The following is an 18281-nucleotide window of genomic DNA, read 5'->3' as shown; positions in this document are numbered from 1 at the left end:
CCAGCTTGAAGGAGCCAAGGTTCAGGTTTTGATGTCCGACCCACTAGGGTCAAACTCACTAGGTTTGGAATCCCCATCACTGCTGGGTGACTGCATCAGTGTATCATAGAAACAATATTGGAGCTACCTCATAGAGCAGGTGTAAGGTTTAGACAACATAGTTTTAATGTAAATCTCTCAGAAAAGTGGCCAGCACTTTTCTGATTAAAGATACAATACAGGTTAACCAATGTCGGTAACAGCCACCTTCAAAGTGCAAGGAAGCGTTGCAAAACATCCTGTGGAGCAGGTGAGGGAAGGGGTGTGATGAGAAGCGTGGGCAGGGGTCAGACCAGGCAGGCGTGTGAATGCCAGGATAAGAATTTTTAAAAAATTAAGCAAGGAATGAGATGAGGCAATGGATTGGTAGGGCGGGATTCAGGGGTGGTGAGGAAGGGGCAGCCATGAGGAAGCTGTGGCATGACCCGGCAGAGGAGAGGCGGGCAAAGCACCAGAGTTCTTGTTCTTTGTCTTCAAACAGGCTAGGTAGGGCTTAGTTACACCTGGGGCGGCAGCCAGGATGAGTCCTTCCCTGAGAGGGTCGCCGAAGGCGGTTCCCCGGGCAGGCCCAGAGGCTGGTGGCCGCGCGCCACCTGGTGGCTGCAGAAGTTAGGCTCAGTCCGGAGCAAGGGAGACCGCAAAATCCGGCATTTTGCTCTGGGAAACTGAGGCGGGGAGCGGGGCGGGGGTAGGGTGGGGTTTGTGATATTTCGATTGGACTTCGTCCCTATTCTAACCCCATTTTACAGATAGGGTAACCAAGGAGAAGGGAAGGCGAACAAGGCTGGGTAAGGAGTTTCTCAAGCGGAGCGTTTCAAGACACCAGGAGTCAAGAGCCTGAGAATTTCTTTAATGGCATCAATGGCCTGGAGGTTTATTTTCCATTCTGTTGGGCAGGGGAAAATGAAAGAGGAGGAAGAGAAACCGTTGTCTTTCCCGCCCACCCGGAGGTAAAAGGCTTTTAAGAGTACCCCGGAAAGCAGAGTTTTATAGATTCCATTTGCATACGAACGTAGTCACCTGGAGTTAAGCTCCGGCCCTTTAATCTCTGGTCCAATTTGTCCCGAAGCCGCGGAGGAAGTCCCTCGTGAATACCTCCAAACTCCGCCACCATCTAAGCCCCGCCCACAGGGCTGGGCTTCATTGCACGTGCTCACCCAGCTCCTTAGCGATCCGCCCCTAGGAAAGACTCATTGTCTAGGTGGGGGGATACGGGTAGTCGTAGGGTACTTTGATGTTGGAAAAATCAAATAAAGAGAAGGGCCCTGAAGTAATCTTTGTTAAATTTCCCCCGAAGTTTTTATCTCGGTTCATGACATTTACAGGCCTTGGCCTTCACTTCTCAGCGCCGCTTATCCTTCTTTCCACCCCTTCAATTGGTGGGGTCCCGCGTGGCCGGCCTCGCCCGGCGGACTTCAATTCCCAGCGTGCCCCTCAGGCCCTTGCGTGGCAGCGGCGCGTGACGTCGGGGGAGGGAGCTGGCCAGTGCTGAGGGGGCGCGGCGCGGAGGGGCGCGGAGGGGCGCGGAGCCGGGCGGCTCGGGGCCCAGAGAGCGCCGCGGCCGGGAGCCCGCCGGCCCCTGACAGCCCCCTCCCCCCGGCGGACGACGACGACGAGAACGAGGGCGCCGGTCATGGCGGAGCAGCGAACCGAGCGCGGGCCCTGAGCACCACCGCATGGAGCGGGACGAACGGCCGCCTAGCGGAGGGGGAGGCGGCGGGGGCTCGGCGGGGTTCCTAGAGCCGCCCGCCGCGCTCCCTCCGCCGCCGCGCAACGGTGGGTGAGGGGCGTGCGGAACCCGGGCCCAGGAGGAACCGAGCGCCTGTCCCTTGCCCCTGGGGTTCCCTTCCTCTCAGCCGACTCTCTGGGAAGCCGTAGCGGCTCTGGGTCCCCTCAGCGTGGACCTTCACCCCGGTCCCCTTAGCGCGGACCCTCCCTCCTCCCCCGTGTTCCTCAGTGTGGACCCTCCCCCTCCTTCCCCGTTCCCCTCAGCGCGGACCCTCCCCCTGTCCGGTTCCTTCAACCGGGACCTTCGTTTCCCCCTCCCCCATGTCCCCTCAGCACAGGCCTCCCCTCCCCCCGTCCCCTGTGCGCGAATCCTCCTCCCTCCCCCCAGGTCCCCTCAGCGCCGAGCCCTCCCCTTCCCCTGGGTCCCTTCAGCGCGGACCCTCCCCGGCCCCCCACCTCCGGTCCCGTCAGCGGGGGCTTTCCCTTCCCCTCGGTTCCCCTGTGCTCCTAGCCTCCCCTTTCTCTCCTCGGAGGGTCCCTTCAGCGCCCTCCCCTCCCCCCCCGTCCCCTCGGCGCCCTCCCACGCGGGTGCCGCCTCCCTCCGCGGACGCCACACCCTCGTCCCCCGTCGTTCTCTGTGCCCTCACCTTTCTGGAGCCGCTTTCCTACTCGTCTGCAGTCCCGCGCTTCCCCTGCCACCCCCGGATGCACCGCCAGCCTCCCCCTCTGCCCCGACCCCCAGTTCGTTAGCTACCCGCTCAGCGCTTCATTTTCGGACCTCTCGGTGCCTGCTCCACACCCCATTCCTCTGCTTCTGCCCCCGCCCGGGCTTAGCCCCCTTCTCTGCTGGATCAGATCTCTGGCCCGACCGGGCGCTCGGGACACCTGCCTCTTCCCTCCCTCTCTCCCTCCCTCCCAGCCGGCCGTCCCGGTCCGCGCTTTCCCAAGCTCAGCTCTCCCCTTTCCTCTCGCGGTCCCGGACCCGCACGCTGAGAATTCCTCACCTGGCCCGGCCCTTCCTCCCGCTCTCCCCCTGCCCCCACGTCCGGGCCAAGTCCTCGGGTTCCTCCGGGCCGACTTGCCCTACCCGCCCCCCCGCCCCCCCCGCCCCCCCCCCGCCCCGGCTCCTTTTCTCTGCGGGGTGTTTTATTTGTATCTGTTTGATATTTTCCCCCCTCGGTGTTTGCCGCGGAATGTTTTTATTGGTAACGTGTAAGGAGCTTTTGTGAGGTCGTAAAAGGTGAACTTTTGAACTTGGAAAGCGCCCTGGAGCAATTAGCGCAGGCGATAGCCCCGGGAGGCCTGCATTACAAAGGGTGCTCGTACCGGCCGGCAAACGCTCCGGCTGCAAACCCGATTTATTTATTTATTTGCCCTGCCTTCCACCTTTCACATCTCCTCATTTCCGAATAAAGGGCAGGCTCTCGGAGATCGGCGCCTCCTCCCCTCTCTGCGCCATAAACTCGCAATTCTCTGAAAGATCTAGGACCGAACAGTGTCTAACAAGTAACAGATTTCAAATTGAATGCAAACACCCGGGACAGTTAGGAGGCACTAAAAATTAATTGCTTCAGCAAGAAGTTTCTCAATCGGGACAGTGACCTGGCAGGTGTGAGGAAAGTAACCTGAAAATAGGTCATTTAGGCGCTCAGTTGTTCAATGAATGAGGAGTTACGGAAGGGGAGAGATTTGGGGGTGAATCTGCGCCTTCGTGTACTTACAAATTCATCAGACATTTACTGCCAATTCAGTAGATCTGGTATTTTTACCAGTTAAGGGAAAAGTCGGTTTAGAAGAGAGCCTGGTTAATTTCACTTGCTGTTGCTGCCCAAATAGTGGTATGTTTCAAAAGCTCTTGTCCTTTTTTAAGATGTATGTGATGTGTGGTATCTAGGTGGCTGGCAGTCTCGTGGGATGTCTTTGGAGAATAATTTCTGAATGTGAACATGTTTGAGATCAATAAAATCCCGTGTCACAAAGGAGGAGGCTGGAATCCATTGAGTGTAGAAGAAGACAGTATCATAGGAACAAAGGATTTCTTTAACGCTTTTGACTTTTTAAGCTTTTTTAAGTGGAGATTTGTTTTGGTATTGATGTATGAACGTTGTAAATCCTGATCTAAAATTTATTATGCTGATTTTTTACCCAACCTACATCTATCTTATAGCCCATATTAAGGGCATGTATTTTCATGATGTCTTTCTACGTGTGTGTACTTCCTGTACCCACCTGTGCATAACATGTAGATGATCGATTTTACTGCAGACATTACTTTCAATTCTACTTGAGAATGTTGTAAGAGAAGCCTAGGAACTGCATTTGCTATTAATTATTCATTAGTACATTTTAAAGAACTCAATGGTAATTTTAACTCTTAATCAAATTTCCCATTCATAGTCTCATTTCCTCAATTGGTCAGAACCATTTAAAAGAATGTTATTGAACATTCCATTTAGGCCAGGGTGGCTTTAATATTTTACATCAGTCCATTTTAGTGCTACAAATATTTCCTTTTTGTTGAAAACACAATGGGACTTTGGGCAGTTTGGGCTTAAAAGAAAATACACGAAAAGTTAGACTGCTGTGGGATGTTTTATTTTTCACTGAGCATTGTGTATTGTTTTACAATTTATGTTCATTATCTCTTGCATTTTAACATGCTTACAGAAGAATTACCAAAGTGGAAAAAAATAAAGTTTACCTTTGGAATGGTGGGGACTTTTTTTCCCTTTTATACTTACTAATATTTTTCTCCAAAGCAAATGAAACTGCTTAAGTTCTAAGCAGAGTAAATGAATTCTCCTGGCTTTTTATCCTAATGACTGCTTTTCATTTTGTATGAAATATTTGCCATGAATAGCTATCTAGATAGGACGTCTTTTGGTTTGGGTCATGAAGAAATAAACTGGAGGTGGAATTTTAGAAATGTTTTCCTGCCGGAAACGCCATTAATGCTGAATGTACAGTCTTTTAGATTTTTTTTTTAATTATTCTATCAGAACAGAGTTGCTAGCCTTTTGATGCACCATCACCCTTTCAGGAATTTCATGTGCTGGCTGCACCAGATATTTTCAGTTGTTGCTGTAGGTTTTCATAACAAACACAAGCTCATTTAGTCATAATAGAAGACTGCTCCCTTTTTGGGGTTTCAAAGGAAGATGATTTGAGGAAGTATATGCTGAATATTACATTTGTTATATTTTAACAGAATGAAGTAGTAGTCTTTTCGATATTTTAAGTAAAAGGAAGGTTAATAAGCCATTATCAGTAATTAAAAGCATGTTTTATGTAACTATACTTGGGAGGAAATGGGGAGAAATTCGCTAGATAACTTGATGCCTTTTTCCTGCTATGACCGTGTCATGAAAATCTGAAAATATCAGAAAAATATCCGATATTTTCCATGACAGTTTAACTTTTAGTTCTGTGACTTTAAAAGTTAATTCTGAGTCACCTCAGAATTTTCTTTCATTGGAAAAAAAACAAAAAACATACTGTGGTATTGTTGTTTACAAAGGGCACATAGGTATTTTTAGTAAGTTCTGTGACCTCAAAAGAACACTGAAAGGCAACAGAGAATGAACAGATTGACTGGTGATTTTGAGCACTTGAGGTGTGAGATGACCACATTTCGGATCTCATATTTACCATCCATCAAAATCTTTGTGAGCATTTCTGTTTCTTGTAATGAAAATATGATCGTGACATGCTTCATAATCTGTAAATTATTCTGAATTACATAGCAAAAAGGTATGTGGTGTGTGTGCATGCGTTAGCATGTGAAAAGAAGTTAGATGGGGAGCTAATGAAATAAAATGGTAGATTTCCTAAACTGTGGCCAAATCATGCATTTCCATTTTATTAATAATTTCTTGGTTTTTCTTTTTTTCCCCCCTTTTCCCTGAGGTTTTGGGGCAAAGGTAAAAAATAAGCTTTAGATTAAAATACCTAATTTTAGGTTAGCGGAGGATAGGGGTTAGAAATGCCAACTGCTACTGTGATATTGATAAAGAAGTTTTTTATTTTTTATGCCACTTGTAGTGCTTGTTGTGCAAGTTGCCTTCAATTGCTAATGAATGTGTGTTTGGGGGCCTGGGGCTGTGTAAGTGTGTTTCATCTTGTATTAAGACACCATCACTTAGTTTTTATAACTAGGTAGATATTTATTGGTTTATGTTGTATAAGCTGGTCCGTTGATAAATTGTGTTCAGGTCGCAACCTCTGGCTTCAGAATTTCAAAAGCCAGGATGACTCCTTCTATACCAGGAGACTTAGTTTTCAACAAGCTCATTTAGATCTTTTTGGGCCCTTGTCATAATTTTTAGTTTTATATTTACCTTTGTGTTGTAGCCAAGTTAAAGGACACTGTCTCTGTTTAAGTATTTGTTTCCATGTATATAATTAGGTTGAAAGTTAAATTTGAGAAGATGCCCTTTAAGAGTTCTACATTCTTGGTCATATCCTTTTAAAGTAGGACAATAAAAATGTCTTATTTTGTGTGAACCAATCACCTTATATGTGAAAATGGGTCACAGTCAGAAAAATTAAAGTTCTGAACAACAGATAAACAAAACTTGCATTTCTGCAAAAAAAAAAAAAAAAGTCCTTGAAACAATTTTAACAGAAGGTAGCTACTAAATATGCCTATTACAAATACCTAATTCTTTGCAGTGCTTTGAAAGTATTTCCCAAACCAAGACATTGTAAAAGAAAGTGTTTTGTTTCAAACTTTTTTTTTTGATTATTCAAATTTGTATTTTTAATGTCAACTTTTCCTGGCTCAGGTAATTTCTTAAGGATTTATGGATGCTTTTGATTGATAACTAGAGTTCAGAAATCCCAGAATTATTAAAAGTCGGCAAGAAGTCCTGAGCAGGTAATTGATTTTCGGGTGTTGAGCCCCTGTTAGAGCCAAAGTTTCAGATTTATCTGAGCTTAACCTTAAAAAAAAAAACAAAAACAAAACTCTGGGTGTAACTTTGATATATACGGTATTACTAGAATCAAGCCCAGTATTTATTGCTTATTTTCCAACACGGCTTGTCTTTATGAAAAAGATAAGGCTGTTAGACTACAGATGATGGAAAATTAGAAGAAAACCATTGTGACATGTCTTACCTGCTGCTTTTCAGTATGGTTTAGAACTAATTGTAAAAGAGAGAACTTTGTTTGAAAGAATAAAATATTTCCGACTTTATTTCATCCTTCCCTTACTACCTGCTATTAAATAGAAGTCTGTGTAGAATAGCTTCTCAAGAAAACAGTTTTTTGCTAGTTATGATTATTTAAATAAGACTTTACTATGTAACTCGGTAATTCTAATTAACAGTGATTTAGTTGGGGAGCGAACCAGGATTTCCTCAGCTGGCTGCTGGGGAGCTGAATTGCTTTTTTCACCACCCCCAGCTGCACCAAATCTTTTGATCCCTAAGCTACAGTGGTTGTCATTTGAGAACGCAAACTGAGAGAAAATATGTTGTGAATATAGCCTACTTTGAGGCTTCACTTGCACTTTTGAATTTTTGTTTTTGAAAAAATTATAGGGATAATTGAACCTTCAAAATTTGTCTTGAATGGAGCAAATTCTCATGTCTAAGTAGAAAATTCCTTAAAAATACATTTCTTGCTTTAAAAATTTGGGGGTTGTTTTAGTATTGACAGTCACTATTTCAAAAGAGAAATTCTAAATTCACAGGAGACATTCAGGTGTTTTGAATTTCTTTAGGAATGCATGGGTGTTTGGGGAAAATGAGCCTTTATGCAAGGGAAAAATTTTCATTCAAGGTAGTTTGTGGTTTCTCTATCAGTATTAAATAATAATTCAAATAGAGAATCACAGATTCTTATTTCATATACTAAATAAACTCTACAATTTGTTATATTAAGAGTTAACCTAAAAAATATATTCAAATAATGAGGTCTTTGGTCCTAATTGCAAACTGTACACCCTTCAGTTGTTTATATCAGAGAAGCTATTCAAGCATAAACCACAGATGGCAGTAGTAGCATATTTTTCTATTTTCTGGAGGGATTCTTGCTTTTAACTTGGTGTCAATTCTGTGGGCACTGTTGATAAGTCAGCTGGCAAGTGTAATGTTTCCAAAACCCAATTCCCTAGGCAGCAACATGTAATGTATTCCGGAAACAAATCCGAGCATTTGATTTGAAGATATACTCTGTGGGTGGTTGGAACCAGAATAGTGACTTTGTCAAAGGGGGAAATTATAAAAAGAAGTTGTTAATAATGATAGAGGGCATTGTTTGAGTAATAAGCACATTGGAACTGTAGCTGTGGTATTAGCAAAAGATATACTAACCATAGATATTTGCTTGAACAACTATTTGCATTGGAAACAATTCATAATTCATTTAAGAAATACTCAAGAATTATAATTTTGAGAGAAGTGCACAACCAAATTCCTCATGTGGAAGAGGTAGCTAGCCTTCTCAGCTTTTATTTACAACTTACTACATTTCATATTATCATGGAATTCTAGTCTGTCTATAAAAACATTTCAGAGGTCTATGAGTGGCTTCTGCTTGCTCTTCTAGTCGATCACCATAGTGTCAAGATTTCTGTGTTCTTAATTTTCTCCTTTAAAAACACTGATTGATAAAGGACATAATCGATTAACCAAATTTTTAAATCTCCTATGATATTTCGTCTGAATCCAAAGGAAACAGAGGTATAATCACATAGTTTAAGACTTTGGAAACATTTCAGTAACAAATCTGTGCCAAAATGAAGGACAGGCTGATTCAGTGAAGGGAACTGCCTTAACCTATATTTAGTTTTCATTAAAAAAATTAATTTTATGTAACTCATGCACACATTTCAATCCTGAAGCTGTGTCATTTTGGAAGGATTAAAAATTCAGTCTTGTTACCCATTTTTGTTAACTTCTTATAGATCAAATGCAGTGTTCTTTGTATCACAGTTAACTCTATTCAATTTAGTTTTTCTCACAAAAGAAAAAGAGGACACAACACTTTTATGAAGTCTTACACATATTCTGCTTCCTCATCTCTTGCCTTTTAAAATTTATAAATGATTAATGACATAGTACTCAGTTGGATTGTATTATTTTCTATCATTCATCATTTGTTGATCATTCATTACTGGATTGTTTGTTCCAGACGTAATTTCTTCCCATTCATTGAGTCCTTAACTCCGTTATTTATTACATTATCTAAACCAGTGGTTTTCAAAGTATGGTTCAAGAACTTCTGGGAGAGTCCTGAGACCCTTTCAGGAGGTTCTTGAGGTCAAAACTACTTTTATGTAATATTGGCATTATTTGCCTTTTTCACCATGTTGGCATTTGTACTGCTGTTGCAAAAACAGTGGTGGATAAAAACTGTTTGAGCCTTAGAAGAAATCAAGGCACCAATTATTATCACTAATATGTATAATATATATAATAATATAATCACTATTAACTGTACTAGTAGTCATTGTATTTGTCACCTCCATGCACTTGTATTATTTAAAAAAAAGCCATTTCACCTAAGTCTGACTTTGATGAAGGGGTAAAAATGATTAATTTTGTTAAATCTTGACCCTTCAGTACACATGTTTTTGATATTCCATTTGAGGAAATGGCAAGTAGGCAAGCACACACGAAGAATTTCTGCTGCATACCAAAATAGAATACTTGTTTTAAGGGAAAGTATTTGTGCAGTTATGTTGTAAGCTGAACTAGAAGCTGCTTTTTAGTGGAACACCGTTTTCACTTGAAAGAAAATTGACAAACTATGGTTTATTTAGACTTAGGTATTTGGCAGTCCATTTTTTTTTTGGAAAACGAACAGTGAGTTTGTTACATCAAGGAAAAGTGGCAGTATTTGTTGCTGGTGAGTAAAATCTGAGCTTTCAGATGACAATTAGAATTTTGGAAAACTTGTGCCTGCCACTTGGAGCTTGACAGCTACCCAATATTTAAGTCCTTTTCTGATGAAGAAAAGTATCACTATTAACAAATTTGATTTTTCATTGATATTGTATACTGAAATGTGCTAACATTTTGAATATCATATTTCAGTGAAGGAATATTTTCCAGATCACTGGTGTATGATACAAAATCCTGCATGAGTAAAAGATCGGTTCAAAATGTCAGACCAATGGATTTTAAGTGACAGAATACACAAAGTGCATTGATACAGTTTTATATTTCACATTGAACTAACTTTTTTTTTTAAAGATTTAGAGTGCGGGGGTGGGGAAGGGGCAGAGGGATTCTTTTTTATTTTTATTTTTTAAAGATTTTATTTATTCATGAGAGTGAAAGAGAGAAAGGCAGAGGGAGAAGCAGGCTCCCTGCTCCAATGCGATGTGGGGACTTGATGCGGGACTTGATCCCAGGACCCTGATCATGACCAGAGCTGAAGGCAAATGCTTAACTGACTGAGCCACCCAGGTGCCTGAGGGAGAGAGTGTCTTAAGCAGTCTCCACGCAGAGCCGGATGTAGGGCTCCATCTCATGATCCTAAGATCACAATCTCAGCCAAAACCAAGAGTTGATTGCTTAGCTGACCACGCCACCCAGGCACCCGTCACACTGAACTAACCTTTAAGAAACTACTTCCAAAACACTTACTGAGTTTTGGTGGATTATCAAAGAAAAATATCCACAATTATTTTAATAAGCAAATACTTCTTTCTTTTCCAATTATAAATCTGTGAGGCCAGATTTTCTGCCTATACTTCAAAATGGTTTATCACAACCTATTGAATGCAGACACATATAGGAGAATTTAGCTGCCAAAATTAAGCCAGATGTTAAAGAGATTACCAAAAATATAAAACAATACCATTCTTCACCAGTTTTTTTTTGTTTTGTTGTAAAAGTTATTTTTCATAAAAACGTTACTCATGTAACATGTGATGGGTTTGTTACTTTTAAATGAATAGATATTTTTAAGGTTTCATAGTTTTCTAGCATGATAAATTATCGATCAGTAGCTATAACCCACATATATATTAGCTCTTTGAGGTCCTCAATAATTTTGAAGAACGTAAAAGGGGTCCTAATCGCTCAGACCCAAACTGTGTGAGAACCCTGTTGTAAATGAATGAATCTAAGGTGTAAGAAAATGGTAACCTCACAAGATCCTATTGTTAGTGCTTTGTTACTTTGGGTTGTCCTTTCCTTGCCCTTTTTTTTTTTTTCCCTGCTGAGGGGAAAAAAATGAAAGAGCTCATATTTTAAGTTTTCTTTGCTTGAGACTAAATGAAGTGTGTCATAGTTCACCCTCACTGAGTTCTCTGATAAGGCTTTTGTTACCTGTTACATGAAACCTGTTGCTTAACTTAATTATCTTGTGGTAGAAATTTTCCAACAGAACCTGTTTCCTCACTAAGGGGAGATTTATAATTGTGGAAATAAATCTTATGACACACAAATACTTAATAAAGAGTCATTCCTGTTAAAAAATGGAATATTTATGTGGGATTTAAAAAGATCCTATCTTGCTTTTTAAAACTTCCAACAATAGCTTGCTTATTTGCTTTTAGACAAATTTGGCTTTCATTGAGTCTTTTAAAGTTGTGATTTTGGCAATGTCATTTTGTAGATTGGTTTGCCTTTTAACCAGGTTTTCACTGAGAGAGGTGGTAATAAAGCCTGTATAGAAGAAGCATCTCCTCTTCTGGTCTTAAGAATACCCTTTCCTAGTGTGAGTAACATTTTAGTGTAAGTCAATTACTGTGTTGTTAAAGAGTTAGGGATTTACTCCTAAGGGTAGTTGCTAGGTAGAACTCATTCTGTAGTGAGCTTGCTAGCAGAAGAAATGTCACATAACAATGTGAATAACAAGGAGTTACTGGATCAGAACTTATGAAGCTTGGTGGGGGATGAAAGATCAGTGAGATATTTGGGCTTCCTTCCTTGAGAGCTCTGTAATTATCTTGATGTTCTTGGAGTTTCACGTAATGTACCTTTTATTTTTTTTATTTTTTAAAGATTTTATTTATTTTTATTTGACAGAGACAGGAACACAAGCAGGGGGAGTGGGAGAGGGAGAAGCAGGCTTCCCGCTGAGCAGGGAGCCCGATGTGGGGCTCGATCCCAGGACGCCGGGATCATGACCTGAGCCGAAGGCAGACGCTTAACGACTGAGCCACCCAGGTGCCCCCGTAATGTACCTTTTAAAGCATTTTTGTATTCTGTGGGGGTTGCAGCTTAGTCATAAGATATGTCTTCCCTTTTTCATTTTAATACTTTATTTCAAGTTTCAGATGAAAATCTTGAATTCATCCTTCATTAATTGATGTAAATTGTTTTAATTACTAAAATTAATAACTGAGGCAGATTAATTTTTCTTTCATATTCTTGCTTTACCCTTGAAATCTAACCTATCGGGAGACTTCCTCTCTAGCCTTAACAATCCTTCCTCCAAAATCCCTTTTTAGCAGGATAATAAACCACCTGGGGGAAACCCCCCACTGATAACTATTTAGAGGGCTTTGTTTTTTGGAAGTGGCAGTAGTTTCTGTCAGGGAGGAAGGATTTTGGTTAGATGGTGTGAGAGGCAAAGAGCATGGACTCTGGAGTGTGGCAAACAAAGATCACAGCTATGTGACTTTGTCACTTGACTTCTCTGAACTTTGGTGTTCTCATTTAATAATTATAGCAGCTAACATTTATATAATATTATAAGCACCTTACATATATTAACTCAGTTTATCCTCATAACTCTATGAATTAGGTGTTCTGTTATCCTCTCCATTTTGCACATGTGAAAATTGAAGCCTATAGAGGTTAAGCCCCAAATTTTATAGTTAGTAGCATTGTAAATAATTGTTTCCTAGATTTAATTCCTCCCCACCTCCAGGTTATTAAGGGTTAGTGACAAGGTCTGTAAAGTGCCAAGAAAAATGTCCCAAAGTAGACACTTGTGAATCCAGGCCATTTATAGTTGTTGAGGAGGCCCAGAACTCAGCTTCCTGTATATAGTCACAAGATCCACTTTTAGAATACCAAGTGACTTTTTTCTTTCTCTCATGTTGGCTTTAAACAGTATTGTGGAGTCAGGGACAATCCTTGGTGGCCCTAAGGGGTGCTAAGGAAAGAAAGGGTTTTGAGCTACTCAAGGCAGGGATAACATATCTTGTATCTGTGTCTTCAACACTAAGCACAAGGAATTGGTGTTTTATGGATGTTGAATGAATGAACGAATGAATGAAAGAACAGTTCGGTCAGGAATCTGAGTCTTGATTTTATCAGAGACCTTTGAATCTGAGTCCTTTGCTGGTAGAGAAAGTCTACAAAACATACGGGAAGAGAATGATGTGCTTCTTAGTCACTTGGGAAGATTGGGGCCAATATCTTTGTCAAGCAGTGTGTTAAAAAGCTAAATCCAAAGTTTGATGGGCCCTCGAACCAGAATGTAGTTTGTCTTTGGAAATGTGGCTCTCCTTGTAACTAAAATGACTAGATACACCGGATTAAGATGAGATGGCCAATAAACTCCTGGCTGTTTGTTTGACTGCATTGGGGGATTCAGTTTAGGAAAAGATGGCTTTGTCCTTTGTACCTTTTTTACTTCTGCCACACAAAAGCTTGCTGTATGGAGGAGAGGAGAACCAATCCAAGAAGGTTGATGTAACTCGTTGAAAATGGAAGTATAAGATAGCCAGTTGTCCAAAGCTTATAAAATATAGAAAGTGATTTCCTAGCAAAGAGAGATACAGTGAGAAAAATGTGGCAATGTGGGTTAATAGATTATGGTAGCAGTATGGTCTGAGTAGGAAAGGATTTAAGAGGCCAACCAACCACATTATTTGGGGAGGTAGGATGCCCAGGAACTAGTTGATAAGGCCTGGGTTTTGCCTGGGTTCTGATTCTAACTTGTTACAAAGTCATGTCTCTATGTCACCTATAAAATGAAGGAGCTAAATTAGATAATCCCTAAAGGAATTTTCCAGCTTTATGATGGAATGAATTGGGTAAAACAGGAAGTTGCAATTTAGGAAAGCCCTGCCTAAAGCAAATAGCTATGATATAGCACAGATTATCTGGGAGGATTTTGATTTCCGATACTGTTCAGTCATCCTTCAACGTTTGTATTTACCATACATACTCCTGTTTCCCTGTTTTGATTTTAGATCACCTGGCTGCTTTAAAGTCTGTAGGATCACATAATTTACATGCAAATTCCATTCTCTGTGTGCACTTTTATACAAATGTTTACAATTAAAGTTATAATGCTACAATTTGTAATGTAAACTTGAAATTAGATGTAGTTTTTTTTTTTTTTTTTTTTTTTTTTTAAAGATTTTATTTATTTATTTGAGACAGAGAGAATGAGAGAGAGAGAGCACATGAGAGGGGGGAGGGTCAGAGGGAGAAGCAGACTCCCTGCCGAGCAGGGAGCCCGATGTGGGACTCGATCCAGGGACTCCAGGATCATGACCTGAGCCGAAGGCAGTCGCTTAACCAACTGAGCCACCCAGGCGCCCTAGATGTAGTTTTTTTTTTAATATGATCACTTTCCTTCCCATTTATAACCCTTCCATGTTACACTTTCTCTTTTTTAAGTACAATTGCATTCATTGAGTCAAACCTGTAGTTAATTTCAATTTTTCCCTCATTCCTTGTAAATGGATTTTTATCTGCAAAACTAATTCAGCTGTCTTGTCCTTTTAAGATTAAATACCTTGCATTTGAGAACTTGGATTCATTAAGGAAAATTGCGAAACCTCCTTAAATGCTGTAGGTCTGTAAAAAGGGAACCCAGCAGGAAAGGGGCAGTAATGCATGGGGGAGGGGAAAATGGGGGGGGCAGTAAGCAAAGGAGCTGCAGTTGAAATATTCATCAATCATTTTACTGGCACCAGGAAACCAATCAGCCTTTTAGAGGAGAGAACTTAATCAATCACCTAATGTGGGAAATTACAATTGCTTCCCCCCCACACACAAAAATATTCTCTTACTTGCTGACAGGTCAAATCTGAAAGATAGTTGGGCTGGCCAGAATCCAGAACTAACCGAAAGTACTACTGTGATGAAGAAATGCATTTAACATTTGAAGATAGAATTTCCTGTCTGTTTTGACATATTTCAAAAATATTTCAACATGAGTTTGCTTTTCATACAGAGTGTTCCATTAGTAAGAAACAATTACTGAGCACATATGGGTAATACAAAGTGTGTGAAATACTGTAGATTTATTCTCCAGTGCTAGTTTAAGAAGCATAGATGGGGCTCCTGGCTGGAGAATACCCAGTGTTTCCAGTACCTCATTTGGAAAGCAACTTTAGAGCATTGTCTAAGTGACACATCCTGGGGAACACAGTTGGAAGTGCTTGCATATAAATAAAAGCAGGAGGGATTTAGCTGTATCTTGCATTTAGATTTTAAGTGGTGTGATCCCTGAACTGTGTGCTTGAATTGCCTATGGCCCTTAGATACTCAGATGTGAGCTGCCTGGAAATCTAATGTTCTTAAAATTCGAAATGCATGATCATTGTAGAAAATACAGAAAATGAGGGAAAATTACATATATTAATCTTGCCTCCAAGTAACTTTCATTAATACTTTATTTTTCTTCTAGACTTTCTTCAAATCCTAGTTTTTCGCTTGTTGGAATCATACAGTGTATACCGTTATGTTTTATGCTTCTTGTTTAATTTTAAGCTTTTTTCTCATGTTAATAAACTTTACTCATTCAACATGAATTAAAACTGTTAATAGTATATCACAGCCTATTGTTTTTAATTGCTGGACATTTCTCACTTCGTAACAATACTGCTCGGACAATTTTGTGCTTTAATTTGGCTTATTTTGGAGGGATAGATTTTTAGAGGTATATATCTACCTCATTGTATCTTCTTCAACAACCAGTTTCATTTACAGTAAGATATCTTGTATGCTGACATCTAGGTCTGTTAGCAGTCCTTTTTTTTTTTTTTTTTTTTGCCTGGTGCTCAAGATAGAATTGAGACACTGTGATAGGCTATTCTGTTCTCATTTTTTAGAAAGAAAAGTCATTCCCAATGCCTTTTGTCTCCTGAATCTTTTAGATTTCTGGCACCAGGCCTCCCATGCACATTGCTTTCCACCTCCACCTCCACCCCAGTATCTCCAACTTCATCAGAGGAGTGTTTAGGGACCCTTCTGAGGCTGCCTTCTTTCTCTTATAGATTATTAGGGAATGGGTAGCAGACACTTTTGGAGCTTTCACTGGTTGCCTCTAAAAATCTCTGAAGGATGGATTCGTGTGTGTGTGTGTGTGTGTGTGTGTCCCCCTTTCTCTCTATTCCAGTACAACTATATCACTCACCTTCCTCAAAGTCTTGAATAGATCTGGAAACTTACAACTGAATTTGATTAGAAACACAGGGAAAGAGAAGTTAAACTTGCAATCCTTTAGAAATCTGCGTAATCCTCCTGGGTTCCTCAGTGACTTTTATCCTGATCCTGCATAGGGTTTGATGGTGAAAAAGACCTAAATAAATTTTGTGCTAATTTGAAAGGCATTGGCAGTTTTTAAGAGGGCTGGTTTCAGAATGGAAATAGTAACATTTTGGGAGGCTGACTATCTACAAATTTTGAATTAAAGCATAAATCGTATTTGCGGAAATTAAAGAGTTTTCCAGTAATTTGTAAAATTATGTTGATTGAGGGTAAACACAAATGTTTGAAGATCATTTGCTCTGCTTCTTTGTTCTCACCACTGGTGGTCAGAGAACTTGCAATTTGCCAAGACACAGTTTTTATAATGCTTTTTAATAAGAAAGTGAATAAGCCAGCTGCTCTTTCCCTTAACTATACCAATTCCAACCTCCTCCAGTCCTGGTTAGTAATTAAAAGCCTTGAGATGACCTTGAATCTAACTGAACCACAAAAAGCTGTATTGAGTTAAATTTATAGCTTTTGTTGATTTCAAAAGAGATTAGGAAGAATCGCATTCTATTTGCTAAAAACATTAAAGGTAGCCTTGGGTGGTGTACATTGAAGATGAGAAATAATAAGAGGCACTATTAAAGTGCAAAAGAGAGGCCTGCAGTGGACTAAAAGAAAAAAAGTAAGTTTGTCATCTCTTCGTTGAGCATTTAAAATATGTACTTGAAAAGGTTTAAGATAGGTTGGCATTTTTCAAACTGTCAGTTTGTGCTATTCAGATTTGTTAGAAGATCTGTTCCGCCCCCATCTTAACATCAAAGAGATGTTTGAACCCAATGGGAAATCAGAAGAAATGTTTAATGCTTTTTTTTTTAAAGATTTTATTTATTTATTTGACAGAGAGAGACACAGTGAGAGAGGGAACACAAGCAGGGGGAGTGGGAGAGGGAGAAGCAGGCTTCCCGCGGAGCAGGGAGCCCGATGCGGGGCTTGATCCCAGGACCCCGGGATCATGACCCAAGCCGAAGGCAGACGCTCAACAACTGAGCCACCCAGGTGCCCCTGTTTAATGCTTTTTAAAAGTAACGGTGTAATTGGTTCTTTTTTTTTTTTAAGATTTTATTTATTTTAGAGCATGAGAACATGAGTGGGGGGAGGGGCAGAGGGGGAGGGACAAGCAGATTCCCCGCTGAGCAGGGAGCCAGATATGGGGCTCCATCCCAGAACACTGGGATCACTACCTGAGCCGAAGTCAGATGCCTTACCACCTGAGCCACCCAGGTGCCCCTGTAATTGGTTCTTAAAATATTTTACAGGAGTGGGAACTTTGTCAGTAAAAGTTTGATTATACTGAGGTGCAGTGTAAAAGTTAAAAATATTAATATTTTAAAAATGCTTTATATAATGGGCCATATCATAAGATCTATGAATAGAGAACTGTTCTGCCTACCAAAAAGGGCAGAATACATTTTTAGTTGTTTAAAGAGCCTTAAACTACTATCTTATTGATAAAGGAAGCTTGAAATTGTCACTGTTAAATCAAGTTTTATATGTCAATTGGTGAGATAAGACATGTCTTCTAGCATCAAAAATGTGATAAATCCGTGAAGAGTCTAGTCATAAGGCAAATAGTTTGAGCAAGCACTAATGTCTTATATGGATCTTATAGATTTTAGGATTATTTTGGTTTTTACATTTATTTAATGAGACTAGCCTACAGTTTGATCAAAATAATTATAAAATTGTATACTTCTTTGTGCATGTGTGTGTGGGGGGGAGACAGACGCACCAAGATAATTTAAAGTTGTACTGTACAGTAGTGATGGCCAGTCTGGGATCCTTAGAGATGGTAATGGGGATTCTCAAGCAATTGCAGTTATTTAAAATTTGATCTGAAATCATATGAGAAATAAAGTTGTCCAGGCTAAATAAATAATAAAATCTTTTGACTTTTGCCTGAAATTATTCCAACTTAGTCTGGCAACACTACCACTCAACTGTTGGATAGCAGATAGAAATTTTTGTAGAAAAGGGTAGAGCAAGTATTGTAGTATGGTAGACAAACTGCACTGATAATTAAAAATGATTTCAGTGAACTATTATTGTGATGTAGTGATAAGTTAGGTGTGTTAGAGCTTGAGCTTCAGAGTTAGACCTGGCTTTAAATCC

General features: G+C 40.5%; 1 protein-coding gene across 4 annotated transcripts in view; it reads left to right on the top strand.

Moving 5' to 3' along the window:
* Nucleotides 1-1512: 1512 nt before the first annotated feature.
* Nucleotides 1513-18281, top strand: part of NR6A1 (nuclear receptor subfamily 6 group A member 1) — a 228274-nt gene continuing 211505 nt past the window's right edge. For all 4 annotated transcript variants that reach the window (XR_013443838.1, XM_078061746.1, XM_078061745.1 and 1 more), the window contains exon 1: nucleotides 1513-1815. Coding sequence is in view for 3 of the 4 variants with exons in the window: in XM_078061746.1 (XP_077917872.1) it covers nucleotides 1716-1815 (100 nt within the window). In the remaining variant the exon portion in view is untranslated. The remainder of the gene's footprint in view (nucleotides 1816-18281) is intronic.

This window comes from Halichoerus grypus, chromosome 14, assembly GCF_964656455.1.
Source record: "Halichoerus grypus chromosome 14, mHalGry1.hap1.1, whole genome shotgun sequence".
Classification (NCBI taxonomy): domain Eukaryota; kingdom Metazoa; phylum Chordata; class Mammalia; order Carnivora; family Phocidae; genus Halichoerus; species Halichoerus grypus.
Note: the sequence above shows the minus strand (reverse complement) of the source record. Positions and strands in the feature narration are given on the sequence as shown.